Here is a 23897-nt window from a genome sequence, read left to right as displayed (position 1 = left end):
GCAGAGGTTAAAGAAACGGCTCAGCTGGTAAAAGCAGGTGTCAGCATCCAGAAAGAAGCAGTCATGGTTGCCTTTAACTCCAGTTCCTGGGGGTCATGTGCACACATGCAAGACACACACACACACACACACACACTCAAGTAAAATAATTTATTTCAAATTTTGTTTGACTTTAAAATACATTTTTCTAAAGGTGTCAAAATTATCTGTTAAAATTAAAATATAAGGGGCTGGAGAGGTAGCTCAGCGGTTAAGAGCACTGACTGTTCTTCCAGAGGTCCTGAGTTCAGTTCCCAGCAACCACATGGTGGCTCACAACCATCTGTCATGAGATCATTACACACCCTCTTCTGGTGTGTCTGAAGACAACGACAGTGTACTCACATACATTAAAATAAATAAATAAATCTTTTTAAAAAATTAAAATATAAACTAAAACAAATTAACAAATGCCATTATGAAATGCTAATATTTAATAAAGTATTTATTTTAAAATATTAAATATGGGATTTTTTTAATGTTTCAAAATTTTCTAAAGTTGTGTTGAAATATTTTATTTTTTATTTTTATTTTTTGAGACCCAGTCTCGTTATGCAGCCCTGAGTAGCCTGGAACTTGCTATAGAGATTAGATTGGCCTTGAACTCAAAGATATGTACCTGCCTCTGCCACCCAAGAGCATAAGTAGGGTATGTGGGGAACCAGGATCTCCTACATAGAGTCAGCGTACAAGAGTGGGTCACACCCTCTGTATCTGGAAGGCAGGAACCTTCGCAGGATGGCCACTCACTCGTAGGCACCACCTGCCAGGTCCCAGTCATAGGTCAGACACCTGCAAACTGTGTTGTGGCGTGTAGGCCGGGCTGGAGAGCACTTAGTAACAGATTTTACCTGACACTTTTCTTCTAAATATCTGAATGTGACATTCGGGTGTCCCGAGATACCCTGTGCATTGCTTGAGCAGTGCACGTTGAGGATATGCAGTGGACAGCACACAGGGAGAGCTGGCTTCCAGCCCCTCATCTTTCCCTGCATGTTGCTTCCTTCTTCCAGGTCACCCTTCATTGTGATTTTTTTTTTTTTTAAATCCACTTTCTTTGTCCAAGTTTTGATTGATTTTCCTCTTCTGGGTCATGTTCTATTGGTATCACAAATGAATAAATGCCTTCTCTGATATTACCTACTGGGTAGTTGCCCAGGGTGTGAGGTAAAGGCCACAAGGACGTGGAACAGCCCTTAGGTATTTTTCACGGGAAGAGTCTGTTTTCCTTTCTAGTTCTTTCTTCTGTCATGTCCCCCTTTCCCATTTCTCTTTCCTTCTCTCCCCACCTACCTCTTTACGGAATCTCAAGTAGCCAAGGCTGGTCCTGAATAGACTGTGTGGCTAAGGATGGCCTTGAACCTCTGGTTCTCCTGCTGACACCTCCAAATACTGGGCTTGCTGGTGTGTGGAACGGTGCTTGGCATCTTTATCTTTCTTAGAAACATCTCTTTAGCTCCTTAGAGCCGGGGAGACCTCATGCTGCCTAGGCTCAGAGTCACACTCACCTGACATGTTCATAGACACACAGAGCTGATCCCCAGCTCAGATCTGAGAAGGTGGCAGAAGCAGTTTAGCGGGTGCCATCAACGGCTGGTGCTCTGTCCGGACTTAGGAGGATGTTGTAGTTTTGTGATTTTTTTTTTTAAGATTGCATTTGGAAGATTAGAAAGGCAACATGGATAAAGCAGTGTTGTGAAAGCAAATGACCACCAAGCACTGTGCTGGCATGGGCAGTGCCTCATGTCATCTACCTCTGTGGCTGTGGTAATTTTATCACACGAGACCACAGGGATGTGGTGACAGCTGAGAAGAGCCTTTCGCAGAACACGCCTGGAGCGGTTGGTCTGGTTCAGCTGCAGGCTGATAGATAGAACTAATCTTGAGAATCTCTGAACTCAGGAGAGACGTGTCATGGGCAGAGGAGCCCATGAATGTCACTGTGGTGGGAAAGAAATGACATCCCTTCAGGGGAGGTGACGGCTCTGCCCACAACCACCCAGATGGCAGGAGTAGGCTGCCGCTCAGCTAAATGTCACCACCGTGCAGCGGGGGCACAGAGAACACATGCACACGATACACGCAAAGGCCACTGGGTTAGCCCATGGCATTAGAAGCCTCCGGTGACCAGGTGAGCAGTGTGGCTGTGTGTTCTATGGTGTGACAGACTTCGAGAGCTCTGCTTTCTTTGGAAACACATGCCTGCTGCTGAGCTATGTAAACCACGTAACTTTGTTTCTCTTATTCCTCAATACGTAGGATTACTATACTATAAAGTCTGATTGGTCACATAAGCATAAATGTGAGAGTCTAGATTTATCCAGGTCAGACTGATGGCAAAGTGTGGGCTTGGCCACCACACCATGCTCTGACTCCCTCCCTCTCAGTAGTCACTTGAGTCAGAATCCCAAGGACAGCAGATCAAACCTCAGTGACTTGCCATGACACCAGCCTCCAGGACGGCCAACCACTTTTCTTAAGTGGAAAAAAAATCACAAGTGTTAGTGTGTGGGGACCTTGAAACCCTTGTTTGCTACAGATGGAGTTGTGAATTGATGTAGCTGCGGTGGGAAACAGTGAGCTCAATGTGAAACTGACCTACTACTTGGCACAGGAGCCCCACCCTTAAATGTACACCAAAGAGAACGCGCACACCTGAATGGCAGCATAAAAGCCAGGAGTGGAACCAATTCAGATGCCCATGAACTGCTGAGTGCATAAACAGCACGGGATATCTCTGTCTAAAGGAATATTACTACACCAGGAAAAGGACACATTCGACAACAGGAAAGGAGCCTGTCACAGAAAACCACAGGTTGGCTAATTGTATTTTATGAATGTGTAGAAGAGACAAGATCAGTCTCAGGGAGACACAACATATGTGGGATTTGGTCATGTTGTCCCCCAACCCGACCACCAACCCCAGACAGGGTTTCTCTGTGTTTCTGGCTGTCCTGGAATTTGCTCTGTAGACCAGGCTGACCTTGAACTCAGAAATCTGCCTGCCTCTGCCTCCTGAGTTTTGGGATTAGAAGTGTGTGTGCCACTGTGCCTGGCTTTAGGAATTTCTGTTTTAAAATATTTCTTAAAAAGCTAGGCTTGAGCTGGGCGTGGTGGCGCACACCTTTAATCCCAGCACTCGGGACGCAGAGTCAGGTGGATTTCTGAGTTCGAGGTCAGCCTGGTCCACAGAGTGAGTTCCAGGACAGCCAGGGCTACACAGAGAAACTCTGTTTCGAAAAACCAAAAAAAAAAAAAAAAAAAACCAAACCAAAAAAAACCAAAACCAAAAAACTAGGCTTGGTAGCACATGCCTTTAATCCAAGCATTCAGGAAGCAGAGGCAGGCACAAGTAGATCTCTGGGGCTTTGAGGGCAGCCTGGTCTTCACAGTGAACTCCAGGCCAGCTGAGGCTTCATACTGAGACACTGTCTCAAAAATTAAAAACAAAACAAGCCAACCAACCAAACAAACAAACCATGCTTATGTGGGTTCGCCTGTGTATTACACCATATGCATGCAATGCCGGAGAAGGCCAGAAGGGGGCGCCACATTTTCTGGATCTAGAGGTTTAGGCAGCTGTGAGCGGGCCTGTGGGATGGTGGGAGTCAAACCTAAGTCCTCCACTAGAACAGCCAGTTCTCTTGATCACGGAACCAATCCAGGATTTCTTTTTGATTAATGGGAGTGTTCTGTAATCGACTGGAGAGGACAGTTTCCTGCATAGTGAATAGTCTAGACTCTCCTGAATGGTGTATAACTCAGATGTTGAAGGGACCTGAGCTGTGAGTTACAGGCTGCTGCCAGCCACTTGGTATGCACTGTGAGTTGAAGCTGGGTCCTCTGCAAAGGCAGTATGTACTCTTAACCATGGAGCCATCTTTCAAGCCCCTTTTATTTTTAAATTATGTGTATGTTGGGGGTATGTGTGCATGAATTCAGGCACCCACGAAGTCCAAAAGAGGGCACCCGATCTCCCTGGACTTACAGGCGCTTGTCAGCTGCCCAGTGTGGGTGCTGGGAACTAAACTGAAGTTCTCTGCAGGAGCACTAAGCCACATAACCACAGAGCCACCTCTCCAGCCTCTCTACTGCGTCCTTCTACGGTGGGCAGTGATGTGACTCCCCTCATGCAGACCCAGACAGTTTTCAGCATGTGCACTACTAAAGGGCAGCTCTCTTCCGGTCTCCTGTCTTACCGTCCAAGAGCAAGCCTCCATTTCTCTTGTGGAAGAACATTTCCTAGTCATTTGAATTCCAGTGGGAAGTCGTCCATCTATTTTAGATAAAACTGACCGAGCCACACCTTTAATCCCAGCACTTGGGAGGCAGGGGCAGGCGGATTTCTGAGTTCGAGGCCAGCCTGGGCTACAGAGTGAGTTCCAGGACAGCCAGGGCTACACAGAGAAACCCTGTCTCGAAAAACAAAACAAAAAACAAAAATCAAAAAAAAAAAAAAGAAAAAAAGAAAAGAAAGACAGACCGGGTCTCGTTGCATAACCCAGGCAGACTTGGAACTCAGGACTCGTAATCCTCCTGCTTCAGCCATCCAAGTTCTGGAATTACAGCTGTGTGTATGTCCACGCCTTCTTGCTATGACCTTTCCCCAGCTGGCCATCTCCTGAGCATCTTTAGTCAGTGTCATGATCGGTTTCCATAGCAACCGCTTCCTCCTCTCCCCTTTCCCTCCTCCCTCCCTTCTTCTCCTTCCTTTTTCCTGCCCTCCTCGTCTCCCTCCTCTGCTCTTCCTCACCCTCTCCTCCCTCTTTCTCCTCTTCCAGTTCTTCTTTTTTTTCCACTCAATTTAACGTTTCTCTAAAACTTACTCACAGATCTCCACCTTGTTCAGCGACATCACCTATCTCCCACCCTGCAGTTTTTCTTCTCCCCAATCTCTCACACTCACTCACAGACATCACAGAACATCCTGCCCTGCTGTCCTTTGCCTGGACACACAGCCAGAGCCTTCTCACTTGCATAATGGCACCCTAATAGTAATACTGGTGAGACAAATTCCTGGGGTCCCTTCCAGGGTTGGATGGCACTCTCCACAGTGCAGCTCAGTGCTGGGTTTAGGAGGTCTGTCTCTCTGTTCTTACGGTTAGGAGATGATTTGTGACAAAAACCACTTCGGTCGGTCTCAGTCCTTAAGTCTTCAGTATCTTAAGGACACATGAAAACTTTTGCACGGATGAAGGACTGTGATAAGTGACCAAGTCTGTTTCCTAAAGTCGTCCAGGAAACGTCCTAATGGTCAACAGCTGATTCCAAGAAACCCTTCAGAGTGGCATTGAGTGGGGACTGAAGCTCTGGGGATTTTGAGGGTAGCGAGGAGACAAACCACCTCACAGAGCAGCTGGGGATTTCCCAGGAGGCCCTGCTCAGTTGAGTCACAGGTCCTGTGTTTGACCTGTGGTCTTGTAGAGCGGCAGAACCTCACCGAGCTGCCAAGGAAGCAGAACGCTCCTCGCTGCCCTGAGATCGCAAGGTTTGTCTGCTTGGGACTAGTGGGGGACTAGAGAAATGAGGACGGACTGCTCCAGTGCAGATTTCTAGGCTGTTCTTCCCTTGTAATTTATAACTTCTATCTCATAGCCCACTACATAAAGATAAAAAAATGAAGTTGGTTTCCCCCCTTTTCTTTTTTTCTTTTTCTTTTTCTTGAGACAGGGTCTTGTGTAGCCCAGTCTAGTCTCAAACTCTCTGTATACCCAGACCCTGAATTTCTGATTCTCCTGCCTCCACTCCTGAGTGCTAGGATTACTACTGTACCTGATTGATACCAGGGTTCCATGCATGCTAGGCAGGTGCTTCACCGCCTGAGCTTCAGCACCAGCCTTAGAATTTGTTTTTAATTGCCTTTTTTTTGTTTGTTTGTTTACAACCCTCAAATCTCAAGCACAGGTCTGTGCTTAAGAAACCCAGACAATGGGCTGGAGAGATGGTTCAGTGGTTAAGAGCACTGACTGCTCTTCCAGAGGTCCTGAGTTCAAATCCCAGCAACCATATGGTGGCTCACAACCATCTGTACTGGGATCTGGTGCCCTCTTCTGGTGTGTCTGAAGGCAACTACAGTGTACTTATATATAATAAATAAATAAATCTTTTTTAAAATAAGAAAAGAAAGAAACTCTGACAGTAAATTAACAGGGGTCTTTTAAAATGAGCCCAATTAAATGTTCAGTCAAAAAAAAAAAAAAACAAAAAACAAAAAAACCAGGGCGATAGCCACAGGCTTTCCTCTCATTGAGGGGACCCCTCAGATGGCACTGGCCATCTGGACTCTGCTTCAGGGGCAGCATGGCTGCAATCTGGATGCCAGCACGGACACTCTGAAAGTTCTAATGCTTCTGTTCTCATTGTCCCTGTGTTTGTGAAGAATATGAGATTTCACCCTTGGGCTTTGCAGATATGTGCAAAGCCAGTGGCTGCTGTAGAACTCTGAACTTTGTACTTCCATAGTATCCCAGTTTTTTCTTAAAGGACTTTAAAATGTTAAATTGTATTTGTATGTTTGGACACTTGAGTGCAGACAGCTAGAGGTATAGGATTCCCTGGAGCTGGAGTTATAGACAGCTGTGAGCCTCCCAGTATGGTGTCGGGAATCGAACCTGGGTCCTTTACAGGAGCAGTGAGTGCTTTCAAGCATTGAGCAGTCTCTCCAGCCCCAATATCCCAGTCTTAATTGCTCTTTAAAACACTGCGGGAATGCTTAAGTATGGTTGATAGTGTAGACAGTTCAGGAAGGGAACCCCACCCTGCTTATCGTTTACAGAATGACTCTTGTGAGATATCCCCCTCTTTTAAAGACAGGGTTTCATGTAGCCTAGGTTGGCCTGGAACTTTCTCTGCAGTCAGGGATGACCTTGAACTCTTGCTCCTCCCGCTCCCATCTCATGTGTGCTGGGGTTACAGCATCCACTACCACTCCGGGTTTCTGCACACTGGCTCCTGTTTAGCAAGCATGCTGTCAGTCAAGCAACAGCAGCAGCCAGACAGCCACTCATCTGACTGAAACGCTTTCGGAATCTCCTTTGCTAGTGTCGTGTGCATGTGACATTTCACGATGGGAAACAACTGTTACAACGTGGTGGTCACTGTGCTGCTGCTAGTGGGCTCCGAGAAGGTGGGAGCCGTGCAGAACTCCTGTGACAACTGTCAGCCTGGTAAGTGCCAAAGTGACATGACTGTTGAAGACTCAGTTCGGTTAGCCTGGTGTCTTAGTTAGGGTTCCATTGCTGTGAAGAGACACCACGGCCAAGGCAGCTCTTATAAAGAACAGCATTTAATTGGGGCTGGCTTACAGGCTCAGAGGTTTGGTTCATTATCATCTCTGTGGGAAGCATGGAATCTTCCCACCAGGTAGGCTTCGTGCTGGAGAAGGAGCTGAGAGTTCTACATCTTGATCCAAAGGCTGCCAGGAGGAGACTGTCTTCTGCAGGCAGCCAGGAGGGGGCTCTCTTTCACACTGGGTGGAGCTTGAGCATTAAAAGACTTCAAAGCCCATGCCCTCTGTGACACACCTACTCCAACAAGGCCACACCTCCTAATAGTGACACTCCACAGGGGCCACATATTCCAACCTGCACACCTGGACTGAAGCTACTCATTCCCTTGCAAAAGCTTGTTGAGGGGGCAGGAGAGATGACTTTGGTTAGGAGCACTGACTGCTCTTCCCAAGGTCCTGAGTTCAAATCCCAGTAACCACATGGTGGCTCACAACCATCCGTAACGAGATGCCTTCTTCTGGTGCATCTGAAGACAGCTACAGTGTACTTAGATATAATAATAATAAATAAATCTTTTTTTTTAAAAGCTTGTTGAATCCAACAAAGCAGCCACGAGGACCCCACTCGTTCACTTAACCTTGCCACCTTGTCAATTTGCCATCTGAGTTTTCTTTGTCATGGTATTTATATGTTGTTACTCCTGGCTGCTGGACTGTGCTGAGGGTCACCCTGCAAACGTGTGCAGTCCTAAAATGCCAGTCATTGTGATGCCAGGAGGACAGACAGAATATTTATTTTGATATCCTCGAAAATGTCACAGTGCTGAGAGAGCTGGTCATTTGTTGTCAGACACAATGCCCGTGACAATTCTCACAGGTACTTTCTGCAGAAAATACAATCCAGTGTGCAAGAAGTGCCCTTCAAGTACCTTCTCCAGTAGAGGCGGACAGCCGAGCTGTGACATCTGCAGAGTGTGTGAAGGTAGGTCAGTCTGTCTCTCTGTCTGGCTGGAAAGGAGAGCTTGCTGTTGCCCAGGCTAGACTGGAACCTGTGACTCCCGTCCCTCAGCCTCCCAAGTCTGGAGGTTTACTTTAGAGGGGAGACATCTTCATCTTTAAGACCATTGGGCAGGCCGGGTGTGGTGGCGCACGCCTTTAATCCCAGCACTTGGGAGGCAGAGGCAGGTGGATTTCTGAGTTCGAGGCCAGCCTGGTCTACAAAGTGAGTTCCAGGACAGCCAGGGCTATACAGAGAAACCCTGTCTCAGAAAAAAAAAAAAAAAAAAAAAAAAAAAAAGACCACTGGGCAGAGTTAAGCTTTGATCCCTGCTTATTAACCGATTTTTTTGATAAAGCTTGAGCCTCACAGGTGTGCTAATGCCTCTGTCCACAGCCAGGTGTGGTAAAATTCTTTCATGCAATAACAATCATTTTTTTTTTTTGCTGAACTTTTTGAATAACAGAGCAAATACTCACTTGATGTGAGAAGCATTTTGTTGTTGTTGTTTGTTGTTTTGTTTTGACGCTGGATCGCATTACGTAGCCCTAGCTGACCTAGAACTTACTACATAGACCAAGTTGTCCTGGAACTCAGATCCACCTGCCTCTACCTCTGGAGTGCTGAGATTAAAAGTGTGCACAACCATGCCTGGATTGTGTTTTTTTGTTTTTTTTTTTTAAAGTCCCATGTATCCCAGGCTATCCTTAAACACCCCAACTTTCTGTCCAAATGCTGAGGTTATAGGTATGCACCACCACACAGCTTATGATAGTGGCTCTCAACCTTCCTAATGCTACAACCCTTTAATACAGATCCTTGTGTTGTGGTGACCCCAGCCATAAAATCATTTTCATTGTTACTTCACAACTGTAATTTTGCTACTGTTATGAATCATAGTGCAAACATCTGTGTTCTCCCATTATCTTAGACAACCCCTGTGAAAGGGTCATTCAACCCTGAAGGGGATCGCTACTTACAGATTGAGAATGCCTGGTTTATGAGGTGGGATGGGACCCAAGGCTTTGGCACACCACTGAGCCACACCACCAGCCCAAGAAAAGGTTTCAATGAGCAAAGCGTAAAAATATTGTAGTCGAGATTGAAAATAAAACAGTATGATCCAGGCATCACAGCACAAAGAGCCAGCACTAGGCAACTGAAGCAGGAGGATTTTCAGTTTAACGCTAGTCTGGGCCACACAGTGAGACCCTATTTCAAAACAGAAAAAGAAAGTAAACAGGCAAACATGATGTTCTAAAGTTATAATGTCACTAACATATGGAGAGCAATCATGGATATGTATGTACATATATGAGTATATATAGGATGTATATGTGTAATATGATATATATGTGTGTATATGATGCATATGTATATGTGTATATGATGTATATATAATATATATCATGAATATGTGTATATATGTACATATGATGTATATATGTGTGTATGATATGTATGTGTATATATGTACATATGGTGTATATGTATATGTATGATATGTGTATATGATGTATATGTGTGTATATATACATATGTGTATATATTCACACACACAAAACTGAAGAACAGAGACTTGCTTCCTGAATTTAGAGGTAACACGGAGCTGGGGCTTTGTAGGCTATTTCAGGCTCAAGAAGTCTTGCTCCTCTACCCACAACACGGAGTGTGAGTGCACGGAGGGATTCCATTGCTTGGGGCCACAGTGCACCAGGTGTGAAAAGGACTGCAGGCCCGGCCAGCAGCTAACGGAGCAGGGTAGGTTGCTCTCTCTCCACCCAGCAGGCACAAATCTGTAAACCTGAACACAGCAAGCAGCAGACAGAGAGAGACACAGAAGTGTTGCCAACAGGTGATTTCATTCCACTCTAGTGCTTATTCCATAAATGGGAATAATCAGAAATCAGGACATTTTGTTAGTCATCAGAGCCATGGATCTGTACATGGTTTAGATGAGCACCGTATGAATCGATTGAACATGCACTCTCCCAGGCTTCCAGGGCAAGCATCATTAATCAGGTGCTTCAGAGAGACTGCTGCCCTTGCAGAAGACCCAAGTTCAGTTCCCAGCATCCACATCAGGTAGCTCACGGCAGCCTGCCATGCCAGCCCCAGGAGATATGGTGCTATCTTCTGCATTCATTCTGTGGGTGTCTGCACTCACGTGATCATGTGCACATACAGATACATGCACACATGCATGTGAATTTAAAAAAATTAAACAAATCTTCAAAATAACCACTGAGCAGTTTGTGCAGGTTGACCTAATGACCTGAGGCAGTTGCTCATCACCGGGAAAGCTGAGAGATGGAAAATGCCTTCTACTGATTCTCAACCTTTCTTCAAGGTTGTAAAAACTGCAGCTTGGGAACATTTAATGACCAGAACGGTGCTGGCGTCTGTCGACCCTGGACGAAGTACGTATACACTCTCATTTTTCTTATAGCACAAAGACCCTGGGACACACTGAAAGAGAAGGGCACTGTCACTGGAATGACGACCTGCAATGACAACCCCTAGGTGACATGGAAACTCTGTGCTTACAGAAGTTTGTGTGAATACAGGCATCTCCTCAGAACCTATTCTCTGTGTGGTAGAGTGCAGAGCCTTCTGTCTCCAGCACACACGTCTGTGCTGTGCTGGCCACTGGAGGGACACAGGCAGTGGAAAGGGTCCAGGTGTGCTCATGGGCTTGCAAGGTTGGCGCTGGGCTCTGGGGGTGGCCACTGGTCCAGGTGAGGCTTGATGTTACCTAGGACAACAGGGGTCTGGGCATGGAACGCATGGCTCAGAGGTTGTGAAGGCAAGCTGGCAGTCATACGGACCCCTAATGACCCTCTTTTACTACTTCAGTTATATGTTTATAATGTTTAACAAGTGTACTGGTGGGTAACAGACTAATGTGTTTTTTTAAAGCTCTTTCAACTTAAATTGATTAGAATGTCCAAGTTAGTATTTGTAAAATGGGGTGTGAACAGGAATCTAAAGAGAAGGAAAAATCCTGTATGATGGTGGTGATACAATAACAGCTGCTATTCATGAGCCTGTGTCCCTGTTCGTTTGCTTTTATCCCACTCCTGGGAGCACAGGCTGCCCTTATTTTAAGCTGCTGAGCAAACCAAGGCATAGTTAGGTAGGCTTTATAAATCTCCTGACAGTCACTCCGAAGTACAGACCCAAGGTTTACGCCTGCATTGTCTAATGGTGCTGCTGGAAACCCTTGTCCCTATTAGTGTCCCACATGTGCCCAAGTCACTCAAAGGAGCAAGAACTCGAGGAAAAGGGTTGAGAGACTCATGAGTCAAAACATGTTGAGCCACAATGGCTGAACTTGGCTATAATAGAGTAAGATGGAATATATGTGGCTCCTGAGGCTGGGGAGAGAGGAGCCCTGATGGGAGGTGCAGTGAGTGAAGTTTAGTGTACCGGGAGGTGAGGGAGACAGGTGGAGGGCAGAGAGCCTCTTGGTACCTACCTGTTGGTACTTTCTCACATCATCTGCTCCCTGCTTGAGAGCCCAGGCCCGCCCACCGAGTCACTTGGATACAAAGTTTCTCACTGTGCTGCTCTGTAAAATAACCATCTGCTCTCTTTCCTTTCCCTTGACCTGTCTAAGCTGCTCTCTAGACGGAAGGTCTGTGCTTAAGATCGGGACCACGGAGAAGGACGTGGTCTGTGGACCCCCTGTGGTCAGCTTCTCTCCCGGTACCACCACTTCTGTGACTGCTCCAGAGGGAGAACCAGGTGACTGTTTAATTGTTGTTCATGAGCAGCTATGGTAGCTTACAACTGGAATTGCTCCACTAGGAGGCTGAGGCAGAAAGTTGGCAAGTTCCAGGATAGCCTGGGCTATATAAAAAGGGGCTACCCTTTTCTTAACCCCTTCAAGAACCTCACCAAACAACCGCATGATGTCCATTCAGACTCCATGGACACTGCTGGGTCTCCCAGCTCTTCCCACAGCAGGCAGTTCTGATGTACCATCCTCTTTGCACTGTCTTGTTTCCTGGACGTTGTTACTAAGTCAGTAATCAGTAATTGGGACCCTTGTCCCACACAGGTAATATACCTTTACAAAGGCCAAGTCCATGGAACTGACAGGTCTCACACTTCCTCTGGGTTTAGTAGGGCAGGCTGCTTAGTTTCCGCAGGCTTCTAGTAAAGCCTTTACATCTGAGTACAATGTCTACATTGTCGCTGTCTTCAGACACACCAGAAAAGGGCATCAGATCCCATCACAAATGGTTGTGAGCCACCATGTGGTTGCTAGGAATTGAACTCTGGACCTCTGGAAGAGCAGCCAGTGCTCTTAGCCACTGAGCCATCTCTCCAGGCCACTTTTGGGTTCATTTTTAAAAGCTGCTAAGGTCTAGGACTTGGGTTGTGACTCAGTTGGTAGAGTACTTACCTCACATGCTGGAAAGGCCCCGGATTCCCTCCCCAGAACTGTATGACTCTGGGCATGGTGGCATATACCTATGATCCCCACTCTGGTGGCAGAGGCAGGAGTTTGAGGTTATCCTCAGGTATACGTGGAGTTTGAGGCTAGCCTGGGATACATGAGACCCTGTCTCAAAAACAAAACAGAACAAACAAAAGACAGTAAAGTCATAATCTTACTGAGTTATGGGTGGGGGTGCCTGGGCACTGCCTCCCCAGAGCCCATGCATTTCCAGGGTGAGCTCCAACCAAGCTTGTGCTCACCAACCACTGTGGCATCTGTCTCCTTGCTCCCTCAGGAGGGCGTTCCTTGCAGGTCCTTACCTTGTTCCTGGCGCTGACATCGACCTTGCTGCTGGTCCTGATCTTCATTACTCTCCTGTTCTCTGTGCCCAAATGGATCGGAAAGAAATTCCCCCACATATTCAAGCAACGTAAGGCCAACACAGCATGGGATGTGGGGGCAGGCAGGACACACTTCTGGAGTCAGAGGACAGTATCTCTCTTCGGAATGTGCTGTCTTCCTGTTTCAGGGACTGGATGGATGCAGGTCCTCAGCTTGTGTGGTGGGAATGCCTTTACTCACCGATCCATATTGCAGGCTTAGATTTGTTTTTTTTTTTTTTTTTTTTTTTTAAGTTATGGGCATACAGTTGGCTAGCCCATGGTTGCAAAGCCAGAACAAGCTTGTTCCCACAAGGATATTGGCAATACCTGGAGGCAGTTGTATAGCGAGACTTTTAGTTTCTTTAAAAACACAGGAATATTATGTGTTTTTGTTTTAATCCCAGGTGTGGGATATGGGGCAGCTTCAGACTGTCCGCAGCAGCTGTCTACAATTTGCCTCGTGCTCTAACATGGGCATGATTTTGCCAGCTGCAGATGGTTTCCGCAAGTGTGTGATATATGGAATTCTGGGGACTTTTCAAAGGTTATATAAACTATAGAGCCCTGCTAGAAGGGGTTTGTTAAGTAGTAGGATGTGAAGAGAAGAAATTAGGCTAAGATCATATTTGCACCAAGGGACTTGCTACCCCTAGTCTAATGATATCATTGCCCCCCCTCCCATTTTATTCTTTTTTCTCTCTCTTATCTGGTGTTAGGGGCTTGGAAGAAGTGAAGGGGTGGAGAAGGAAGGAAGAAAAAGGACCCACAAAGTAGCCAAGGGTCTGGTGACACAGTTGGGGTGGTTGTGACTTGGTGCTGGGAGGCATAGCTGGAGCAAGGGCTGAGGAAGCTGTTCTGCCCCACAGTGCAGAGTGGGTACAGATAGGACATCAGACACATATGCCACAGTCCCAGATAACTGTGCCCATGTGAGTGTGGGCACCCAGTCAGCCTGTGCCCGTGGCACGGAAGAACCGGAAAAGAACATTATTCAGAAGCGGGGGCTGGGGGGACGTGGCTCAGTTGGCGAAGTGTTTGTTTTACACATAGACACACTAACGCCCAGATCCATGTAAGAAGCAGTGGCGTGCTCCCAACACAGTGCAGGCAGTGACAGGCAGGTCCCTGGGACGCGCTAACCAGCCTCACCTAGTTGGTGAAATCAGAGCTAGTGAGAGACCCAGACTCACAAAAAAAAAAAAAAAAAAAAAAAAAAAAAAAAAAAAGCAAGCAAACAAAGGTGGACCTCTGCCCTCCAACACACATGTGCACTTGGGCACACATGTCAATGCATGCACACCGCTATACAGAACACCACCCTACTCACCCAGCGTTACCTCTCTGGATGATAGATAGCCTCGGCCTTGGCTCAGGTCTACACTTAAGTAGGGAGAACTGGAGGGTGTGGGAGTGTAGGATGGACTGCTAGGCGTGAACAAACGCTTTCAGAGGCGGATTTCACCCACTCATAAGCTAAATAAGATGCTGTGAAGAATCAAGCTAGTGTCTGGCACTGAGTCAGTACCTTACACAAAAGCTTTCAGGGTCTACTCGCATTTTATGGTCCAAGATGGGGCAGCTTGTGCTCTGACTTTGTGAAAGACAGGATGAGGGCACAAGATGGTCAGAGATAAAGAGCATCCAGATGGCAAAATTACAGCTTCAAATGAGAGTGGACAGAGGTGTTGAAATTGATTAAAATATTTGAGGAGGGCTCAGTAGGTTAAGACACTTGCTGCAAAGCCTGATGACCTGAGCTCCAACCCTGGGTAGTAGGAGAGAACTGACTCCCACGGGTTGTCATCTGGCACGCAGGCACACGCCCGCGCATGCGCACAGGCACACAAGCGCACTGTATAAGCCTGAGGCTAGAACCAGAGAGGTGGTCCAGCAGGGTAAGGGTGCTTGCTGTTCACTAGTCAGAGAATCATCTCCCAAGCTTTATTTGTGTTTTTTTTGGTTTTTTGTTTGTTTTTAACCTGTGGCGGGGGGATGTGGGAACAAGGAACTGAGGTCGTGTTCAAGGCAGTAGGTCAAACTTTTCCGAAATGATTGGGGGGGGGGGGGGGAGGCGGGGCGGGGACTGTACTGGATGCCTCTTTAGAGAGCTTAGAGTTCTCCACTTGCTCCGCTTCCGTGTGAACGGGGCAGCGCTATTTTTATCTGTCTGGTGGGTGGGGAAGAGGAGCTCATTGTGTTTTGAATTTACATTTCCTTGATGATGGTTGACGTTAGCTGCCTTTTTGCCTTTTTACATTTGATTGGCTGTTTGGACTTCTTACGCTGAGAAGTCTTCCCGCCGGACCACCTGTCCTTTCCTTATCAATGAAGGGGACACCGTGCATGTCCCCAGCTGTAGATGTCTGTTCCTTTTCTTTGGTCGTTCTCTCTCCTGCCCAGGCTTCTTTCCTGCTCAGCCCTCTAAGCTACCAAAAGAGTCAGCATGACACCCCCCTCCCAGAGAGCCAACAAGGTTTCTGTGAACATGTCTTCCAAGGTATTAATTAGTAATGACTGACCTGCAATTTTATAAAAAGCTTTAAAAACCTTTTCGTTTTTATATAATTACACATTCACAGAAAGTCACAAAGAGCAGGATAGCGTCACATGGCATCCATGAGACCCTAACGTCACCACGAGGCCAGGACACTGATGGGGTGAACACACATAGCTGTCAGTCACTTTATTAGCTGTGTAGATTCGTGTAACATAACTGAACTAGGCAGCTTGTAAAGTGGGGCGTGGGGTGCAGGTCTGGAGCCCCGGCATGAGAGAGACTGAAGCAGGAGGCTCTCGGGTTCATGGCCCTAGATCACAAGACTCAACAACAAGCAAGCAAACAAAATGCCCCCAGACTATCCACAAGCAAGGTCTTGGCCCCACTGGCTCTCCTCAGCCCCCACTCCTGTCCCCCTTTCTCTGGCAGCCCCCTCATCTAGTTTCCATTTTAACTCCTAGTTGCTTAAAAAGTTTATTTATTATTTAATGTGTTACAATTAATTTGTAACAAAAACAATTGCATGAGTTTTATGTGTATCAAATGCACGCAGGGATATGTGGAGTCCAGACCCTCTGGAACTGGACTTACAGGCAGTGATATGTCACTGTGTGGGTGCTGGGAACTGATCTAGGGTCCTTTGCAGGAGCAGCGAGTGCTCAACTACTGAGCCAGCTCTCCAGCCCCGTGATATTTTACTCTTACATGTAAAACAATCAACCCAAACCAAACAAAACCAACAACAACCCTCCCCTACATCTATGGATGCTTATGGGTAGGTTTAATGTAGGGTAAGTTTTTGTGTCTCTTAAGATAAATGCAACCGGAGAGTCAGATGTTTTTGAGTTCGCTTTTGTTTACTTTGTGTGTGTGCTGAGATCAGAAGACCACCTGCAAAGGGAGATTCTCTCCTCCACTTGGTTGAGACAGAGTCTCTCTTGTATCCACCAAGCAATGTAGACTAGCTAGCACTCAAGTCTCCATCCCCGACCCCACCCCCATTCCCCACCCCTGTCTCTGCCTCTCATCCATCTTGCCATAGGAATGCTGGTCTCATCACTGGATTTGGCTTCAAAATATTTTCTTAATGGGGCTGGAGAGATGGCTCCTCTGGCTGAGAGCACTGGCTGTTCTTCCAGAGGTCCTGAGTTCAATTCCCAGCCACCACATGGTGTCTCACAACCACCTGTCATGGGATCTCATGCCCTCTTCTGGTGTGTAGGTGTACATGTAAATAGAGCACTGACTTTTTTTTTTCCTAAAGGAAAAATAGTTTTATGTCTCTCCCTCCCCGTGTGAGTGTGTGTGTGTGTGTGTTGGATGTATGAGAGGAGGAGGTGTAAGGAGGCATGAGTGTGTGCGTGGGAGGGGTATGGATGTGTGTGTATGGTGGAATGCATGTCGGGGCTTGAGTGTATATGGGCAGTCAGGTGCAAGTGCATGTGTGTAGGTCAGAGGAGTATCCGTGGGAGTAGGTGCTCTCCTTCTACCACGTGGTTCGCAGGGATCAAATGCAAGCCCTCAAGCTTCAGCAGCAGGTGCTTTTCGCCCAGCTACCTCGCCAGTCCACATCTAAGAACCCCTCCCTACGTCCTGGGTCTGAAGGGTTGAGACTTTCCCCCAGTGGTAGTGTCTACGTTTTACACTTTTGTGTTTGACATTTAAAGCTATGAGTTAGCTAGCTATAAAGTGTCAGAACTTAAGGTCGAGACTTTTTCTTTTCGGGGCTAGGGAGCTGTGCTTGCCATATTCCAGTGTTACTAAAAAAAAAAAAAAAAAAAAGTCTCCCTTCTCTGTCTACCCACATTTTTATTGGCTGTGCTCATGAGGGGGTGGAGTCCCTGATTATTGGCGGTTCTTGTGAGGGGGTGGAGTCCCTGATTATTGGTGGCTCTTGTGAGGGGGCGGAGTCCCTGATTATTGGCGGCTCTTGTGAGGGGGCAGAGTCCCTCTCTTCTGTTACAGCTGTGTGTCTATTCCAGCATCATAGAGTCTTGATTACTGTGATTACAATATCAGTCTCAAACTGGGTAGAGAGTAGAGGACCCTCCCCGCCCCATTTTACCTGTTCAGGTTTGTTTTAGCTGTTTATTCTGTTTCTTTTATAGTTCCATGTAAACTGTTTTTTTGTTTGTTTGTTTGTTTTGTTTTGTTTTTGTTTTTGTTTTTCGAGACAGGGTTTCTCTGTAGCCCTGGCTGTCCTGGAACTCACTTTGTAGACCAGGCTGGCCTCGAACTCAGAAATCCGCCTGCCTCTGCCTCCCAAGTGCTGGGATTAAAGGCGTGCGCCACGCCGGGCTCCATGTAAACTTTATAAGATTCTTATCTGTGTCTACAGAAAGGCAGCTGGTACTCTGATGGAGGTGTCGTGAAATCTGCGGGATCTTCCCGCTAGCTGTCCCTCTCCATGAACCTAGTGTGGCTCTTCATTTACACTTCCTCCTTTCTTACCGATATTTTATAATTTACAATATATAAGTCCTATATGCATTTATTTTTTTTTAAGATTTGGGCCTGAGTATTTACTGCCCCCCTTCTTTGTGTGTGTGTGTGTGTGTGTATTTTTGCACACATCTGGGCATACCTGTGTGGGAGATTGTGCCCATGGACGCCCTATTTTGGTGTCAGGAATCATCTTTGATTTTTTTTTTTTTCATCTTTTTCGTGGAAGCAGGATCTGTCAATCAAACCTAGAGCTCACCTATATGGCCGAGCTTGCTAGCCAGCTTGCTCTGAGGATCTGGTCTCCTCTCTCTACCTCCCACGTCTGGGATTACAGCCAGGCTGCCATGCTCACGTGGCCATTTTGTGCGATTCTAGGGTTTCGAACTCACATCCTCATAAGTAGGTGGCCAGCACCTTAGTCACCGAACTATGGCCTCTGTCTTCTTAAAAGTCCTTTTCTAAAGCTTCTCTATGTATATATGTGGCTGTGTACGTGAATGCTGTGTGTATCGGAGGCAGACACCCTGGAGTGGGAGATTGTGAGCTCTCTGACCTGGGTGCTGGGAACTGAACTCAGGTCCTCTGCAAGAACAGCAAAGCCCTCTTGGCCACTGAACATCTCTCCAGCCCCAGTCCTTTGTTTGTTTGCTTTCGTTCTTAAAGAATTGTTTATTTTCTGTATGTGAGTACACTGTTGCTGTCTTCAGACACACCAGAAGAGGCCATCAAATCTATTACAGATGGTTGTGAGCCACCATGTGGGTGCTGAGAATTGAACTCAGAACCTCTGGAAGAGCAGTCAGTGCTCTTAGCCATTGAGCCATCTCTCCAGGCTCTTGGAATTTTTGTTTGTTTTTGAGTTTCTCTGTGTAGCCCAGACAGTCCTGGGACTATATAGACAGGCTGGCCTTGAAATCAGAGATCTACTGGGATTAAAGGTGTGAGCCAGCAGTGTCCAGCACTCCAGTCCCACCCCCTCTTTTCTTTAGACAACTGGACATGACATAGTGCCTTAGATCATGTGTTCATTATGTGTACAAGCGGTGTGCTTGTGAAACTGGCTTCTATCCCATCTCTCTCATGAACACACTCCCATGGTCAAGGGGTGTTTTGCAGACTCCTTGGGATTTTCTGTGTAGACCACAATGCCATCTGTAAATAGGGCAACATTTCCCCTTCTGTGTGGTGGGAGGCATTTCCTGCTGGCCTCTGGGATTCTGATAAGAGATCTGCTGTTATCCCGGTGAGTTTCCCCGTAAGTCGCATGGCCAGCGTCTCTCCCCGCTCTCAAGACTTTTCTCTGCCTTTTGTCTTCAGAGCTCGGACTGTGATGTGGTGTGGATTCCTGGACCCCTCTGGTTTGAGGTTCAGCCAGCTTCTAGAACTTGCAGATTTTGCCTTTTCCCAGCTCTGAGGCAGGTGGTGGCGATTCAGCCATTATTTCTCCAAATGCTTTTTAAACCATTCAGCCCTGTTTCCCTTCTCCCGCCCTCCACGCTACAGTGATGTCAGTTCAGATCTCTCATCAGAGCCCCCACATGTCCTTGAGGCTCTGTCTGTCCATCCATCTGTCTGTCCGTCCATCTGTGGATCGAATGATGACATTTCCTGATCCGCTCCCCTCATTCCACTGTGAAGATAGTCATCGATTTCCTAAATTTTCAGTTATCATAATTTTTCAGTTTTAAAATAGCCACTGGGTTCCTTTTGATTCTCTCTCGGGGTCTCACTCTGTTGTCCCTTCTGGTCTTGAACCCCTGACCTCAAGCAGCATCCTACCTCACCTCCCAAGCAGCTGGGAGTCTGGCCGTTCACCACGGCACGTAGCTCTCTGTCTACTCATTCCCCTTGTGTTTCTGATGTGTTCCTTGTTGCTTGTTGGACGTTTTCTTATCTTAGCATCTGTGACTGGGTCGGTCGTATCTTCTCTAACTGAGCTCTTCCTGCTTGCCTTAGGGATCCTGCATTGGACCCATCGCATTAGGAGATGTGGAGTCTAATGTAAACCTTCTGTCTTCTCAGACTTTCCCCGAGGCCACTCCCAGGGGTTCGGCTCTAAGCCTCCTTGGAGGAGGGCCTGCTGTTGCCTTTGTATGCGGATCCTTTCAGGCCTCAGATGACATTACCCTGGCTTAGAGGACAAGGCACACTTAGGCACTGCTGTCAGATGACCTCCACTGACCTGGCACTGGGGTGCCTCCAGGGGTGGCAGTATAGGCTGAGGCTCTATCAGCTTCCTCCAAGGAAGAGCAAGTGGCCCTGGACCTAGGGTGACAGTGAATGTTCTCCCCAGCCCTTGCCCTGGGGCCTTCGGACTGGCCCTGGCCTGTGCTGTGATGATTCCCTGGTTGTCTAGCATAGTGGTTCTCCACCTTCCTAACACTGCGGCCCTTTAATACAGTTCCTCATGTTGTGGTGACCCTCCCCCCCCCCCATCCAGAGTAAGATTTTCACTGCTATTCATAACTCTTAAATTTTGCCACTGTTATAAATTGTAATGTAAATATCTGTGTTTTCTGATGCTCTTAGGTGACCCCCGTAAGAGGGTCATTTGATCCCTTGGGGGAGTCACAACCCAGAAGTTGAGAACCACTGGTCTAGAAGTTTCCCATCTTGCCAGGCTATTCTGTCCCTGGCCCTGTACCTGGAGAGAACAGGATTTTCCTGACCTCCGTGCTGGCATCCGTGAGCTCTCAGCTCTTCCTGTCCCCCCTCTGGGAATCGGAGGCAGCGGGAAAACACAGGCAACTTACTGCTGTGCTGTTTCTGAGGCCCTGAGATTCCCGGCCAGTCTGCCCTCTCCTCTCTGCCTTCCAGTCACCTTGTGTTTGTTTCCTAGGTTATGTCTGGAGTTTTGGACAGTATAGAACAGCAAATCTGGGAACATATGGACTCTCCTACCTGAAGTGAATACTTATTATTTTGGCTGATTTTGGATACAGTTACAAACAAATATCCCAGCAGCCTATCTCAGTCTTCTCCCTCCCCCCTCCCCTTTAAAATATGATCTAGGACGTAGAAGATGTGGCTTTGGAATGGGGCCTTTTGTTAGGTTTAAAAGAACCAGAGCTGGAGGGGCTGCTCAGCTGTAAGTGCAGATGTGACAGCCCGGAGCTGCAGCTGCAGAGCCGTAGGTGCCGGGGCCGTGGCCCTACACCGATCAGTTCTTTGCTTTCATAGACAGAACTAGTGAGCAGCTTTAAACGTGTGCCACAGATCTCATGGAAAAGAAATGAAAATCTGAAACACTCTTGAGAATAAAATAGGGGCTGCTGCACTGAACTCACAACTGTGCCTGCAGCATGGCGTGGGCTGTGCTTCTGGCCACCGTGAACTGGGCTCAAGCTTTGTTTGGTTTGTTTCAAGCCATTTTATAAAATATAGGAGATAGTTTTTAAAGCCAAAATGGGGGGGGAGATCCTGGCACATTGGGGTGTGCCTGTAATTCCAGCTCCTGAGGGGGGGGGCTGATCTGGCGGATCATCCATCACATGTCGTCAAAGGCCAGCTTGCTCTACAGGGAGAGTTGTAAGTCAGCGAGGCCACAGAGTGAGACCCTGTCTGTGAACAAACCACAATAAAAATAAAGATACAGTAAAATAAAATAAGCTATCTCTAGAAAGCTCATACCTGCCCTCACCTGGTTTGTAAGCTTGCTCACATTAGGGTCGGGAATGTTCACAGGTGTGACTCATGTAGCAAACTGAGACAGTCGGCAGCCGTGTCTGTTACATTGTATCTGTTGTTTTCTAGCATTTAAGAAGGCCATTGGAGCAGCTCAAGAAGAAGATGCTTGTAGCTGCCGATTTCCAGAGGAAGAAGAAGGAGGAGGAGGAGGCTACGAGCTGTGATGTACTATCCTAGGAGATGTGTGGACCGAAACCGAGAAGCACTAGGACCCCACCATCCTGCGGAACAGCACAAGCAACCCCCCCCCACCCTGTTCTTACCATCCTAGATGATGTGTGGGCCCGCACACCTCATCCAAGTCTCTTCTAATGCTAATATATTTGTCTTTACCTTTTTTTAATTTAAATTTTATATGTGTGAGTGTTTTGCCTGCCTGTATGCACGTGTGTGTGTGTGTGTGTGTGACACTCCTGATGCCTGAGGAGATCAGAAGAGAAAGGGTTGGTTCCATAAGAACTGGAGTTATGGATGGCTGTGAGCCTCCGTGTGGGTGCTAGGAATCAAACCTGGGTCCTCTACAAGGGCAGCCAGTGCTCTTAACCACCAAGTCCGCTCTCCAGCCCTGCCCTGGACAGTTTTTAAAATTTAACTTAATTTTTTTTTTACTTAAGCCCTTGACATTTTTAATAGGACTGTGGGAAGATCAATTTCTAGATTCTCCTTAACAATATACATCATATACATATACATATATATTTTGAGAAAATGACAGTTTCAGTTGGATCTCATAGACCAATGGTCCAGTTAAAATCACTGTAAAATCAGTGTGCGTGTGTGTATGTGTGTGAAAATATGATGCATGACAATAGCCATAAGATGCAGTATATTACCCTACCCCATTTTCCTTTGGTTTCTCACTCACTATAATGACACCTCCACTGTCTGAAGGGGGAGACCCATGCATCCCTGTCTGGAGAAAGCCTGTCAGATTTTGAGGGGAATCTTCAGAGGAGTTCAAGGGCCTGCTTCTCCTGTTTCCTCTGTGTCAGGCTTATCAATAAACAGGCCATGTAGGAAAGGGACAAAGCACTGTGAGGTGGGAACACCTGTGAACTCACAGTAAGAACGCAGCCTTCCAGCCCACCATGGGCAGACATGGCTGCCGCTTGCCTCTGCATGACTCCTGGACAGCTCAAGAGCTGACAATGGTTGTTACTTTTATTTATTTTGAGACAGCACCTCACTCTGTAGCCCTGGCTGGCCTAGAAGTCACAGAAATCCTCCTGCCTCTGCTTCCAGAGTACTGGGTCTTAAACTGTTCACCACGCCTCCACTCCTCAACCCCCAAACTAGCCTTTCCATTTTTAAAAGGCACCTAAAAATATTAAAGTTGTGCTCTTACAAAAGTCAAGCCTGTTTTTTCTCTTCATTCCAGAAATCCCCATCGTGTAGTTATGTACCCTGTACCTGTGTCGAGTGTCTTGAGCTTTCTGGTACCGTGCTGTGTGGCGGCAGCTGTGAGCTGCTTTAATCACTCAGAATTGTAACTGTAACTCCAATTGCTGTGTGTAGTACCAAGGGTGTCCCTTCTGCAGGGACTACCTGCCGTCACTTACAAGTCCGTCCTCCTCAGAGCTATGTTTGGCTTCCTCAAGGGCTTCTCAGTGGCTGTGGCGGCTGCTGCTCCTTTTCAGTTGCCTGTATAGGAGAGTCCCCGGGGAGATACCCTGTCACTAGGGAGATACCCTGAGATACAATTGCTGGGTTTACAGCAGGTGCCTTAATGAGTTAGGATGGGCCAGGTTATGCAGAAATAACAAATGACGCCCCCGGATCTCAACAGGGTCCAGCAAAATGAAGACATTAGTCTTTTTGAATGTGTGTGTTATATGTGTATTCGCGTGCTTGGAGGGCAGCCTTGAGTACCATTCCTCAGGTCCCTTACTGACCTATGGCTTACCAAGCAGGCTTGGCTGGCTGGCTGGCTCAGGAGCCCCAGGATCTCCCAGGCTCCACTTTTTCCAGGGCTGGGGATTGAACTCCGGTCTGCATGCTTGCAGAGCAGGCATGTAACTGGCTGAGCATCTCCCCTGCCCCCCCAACTCATTGCTTACTCTGACCACAGGCCTATTCCAGCTGTGGCTCTGGGTCATGGCTCAGGTTTGAGATGTCTGCTACAGGCTCATGCTTTGAATGCTTGGATCCCCACTGGTGGTCGCAGAGCCTGTAGG

At 47.2% G+C, this 23897-nt stretch overlaps 1 protein-coding gene across 3 annotated transcripts; it reads left to right on the top strand.

The window, feature by feature from the left end:
- The first annotated feature begins 7090 nt into the window (after positions 1 to 7090).
- Tnfrsf9 (TNF receptor superfamily member 9) lies at positions 7091 to 22026 on the top strand. Of its 3 annotated transcripts, none has more exons than XM_021161152.2 (7): positions 7091 to 7205; positions 8145 to 8249; positions 9888 to 10025; positions 10615 to 10684; positions 11884 to 12011; positions 13007 to 13141; positions 21790 to 22026. In XM_021161152.2, the coding sequence occupies exons 1-7, from the start codon at positions 7106 to 7108 to the stop codon at positions 21885 to 21887; spliced, it is 774 nt and encodes a 257-aa protein (XP_021016811.1). In that variant the 5' UTR covers positions 7091 to 7105; the 3' UTR covers positions 21888 to 22026. The 3 variants fall into 3 exon arrangements, with proteins under 3 accessions (XP_021016811.1, XP_085694475.1, XP_021016813.1); XM_085838349.1 differs by having other exon boundaries at positions 7104 to 7205; positions 13010 to 13141; XM_021161154.2 differs by lacking the exon at positions 13007 to 13141 and having other exon boundaries at positions 7104 to 7205.
- Positions 22027 to 23897: the final 1871 nt, after the last annotated feature.

The sequence above is a fragment of the Mus caroli genome, unplaced genomic scaffold (assembly GCF_978045245.1).
Source record: "Mus caroli unplaced genomic scaffold, Mus_caroli_1 scaffold_6, whole genome shotgun sequence".
Lineage (NCBI taxonomy): Eukaryota > Metazoa > Chordata > Mammalia > Rodentia > Muridae > Mus > Mus caroli.
This window is presented reverse-complemented; position numbering and strand designations above follow the sequence as displayed.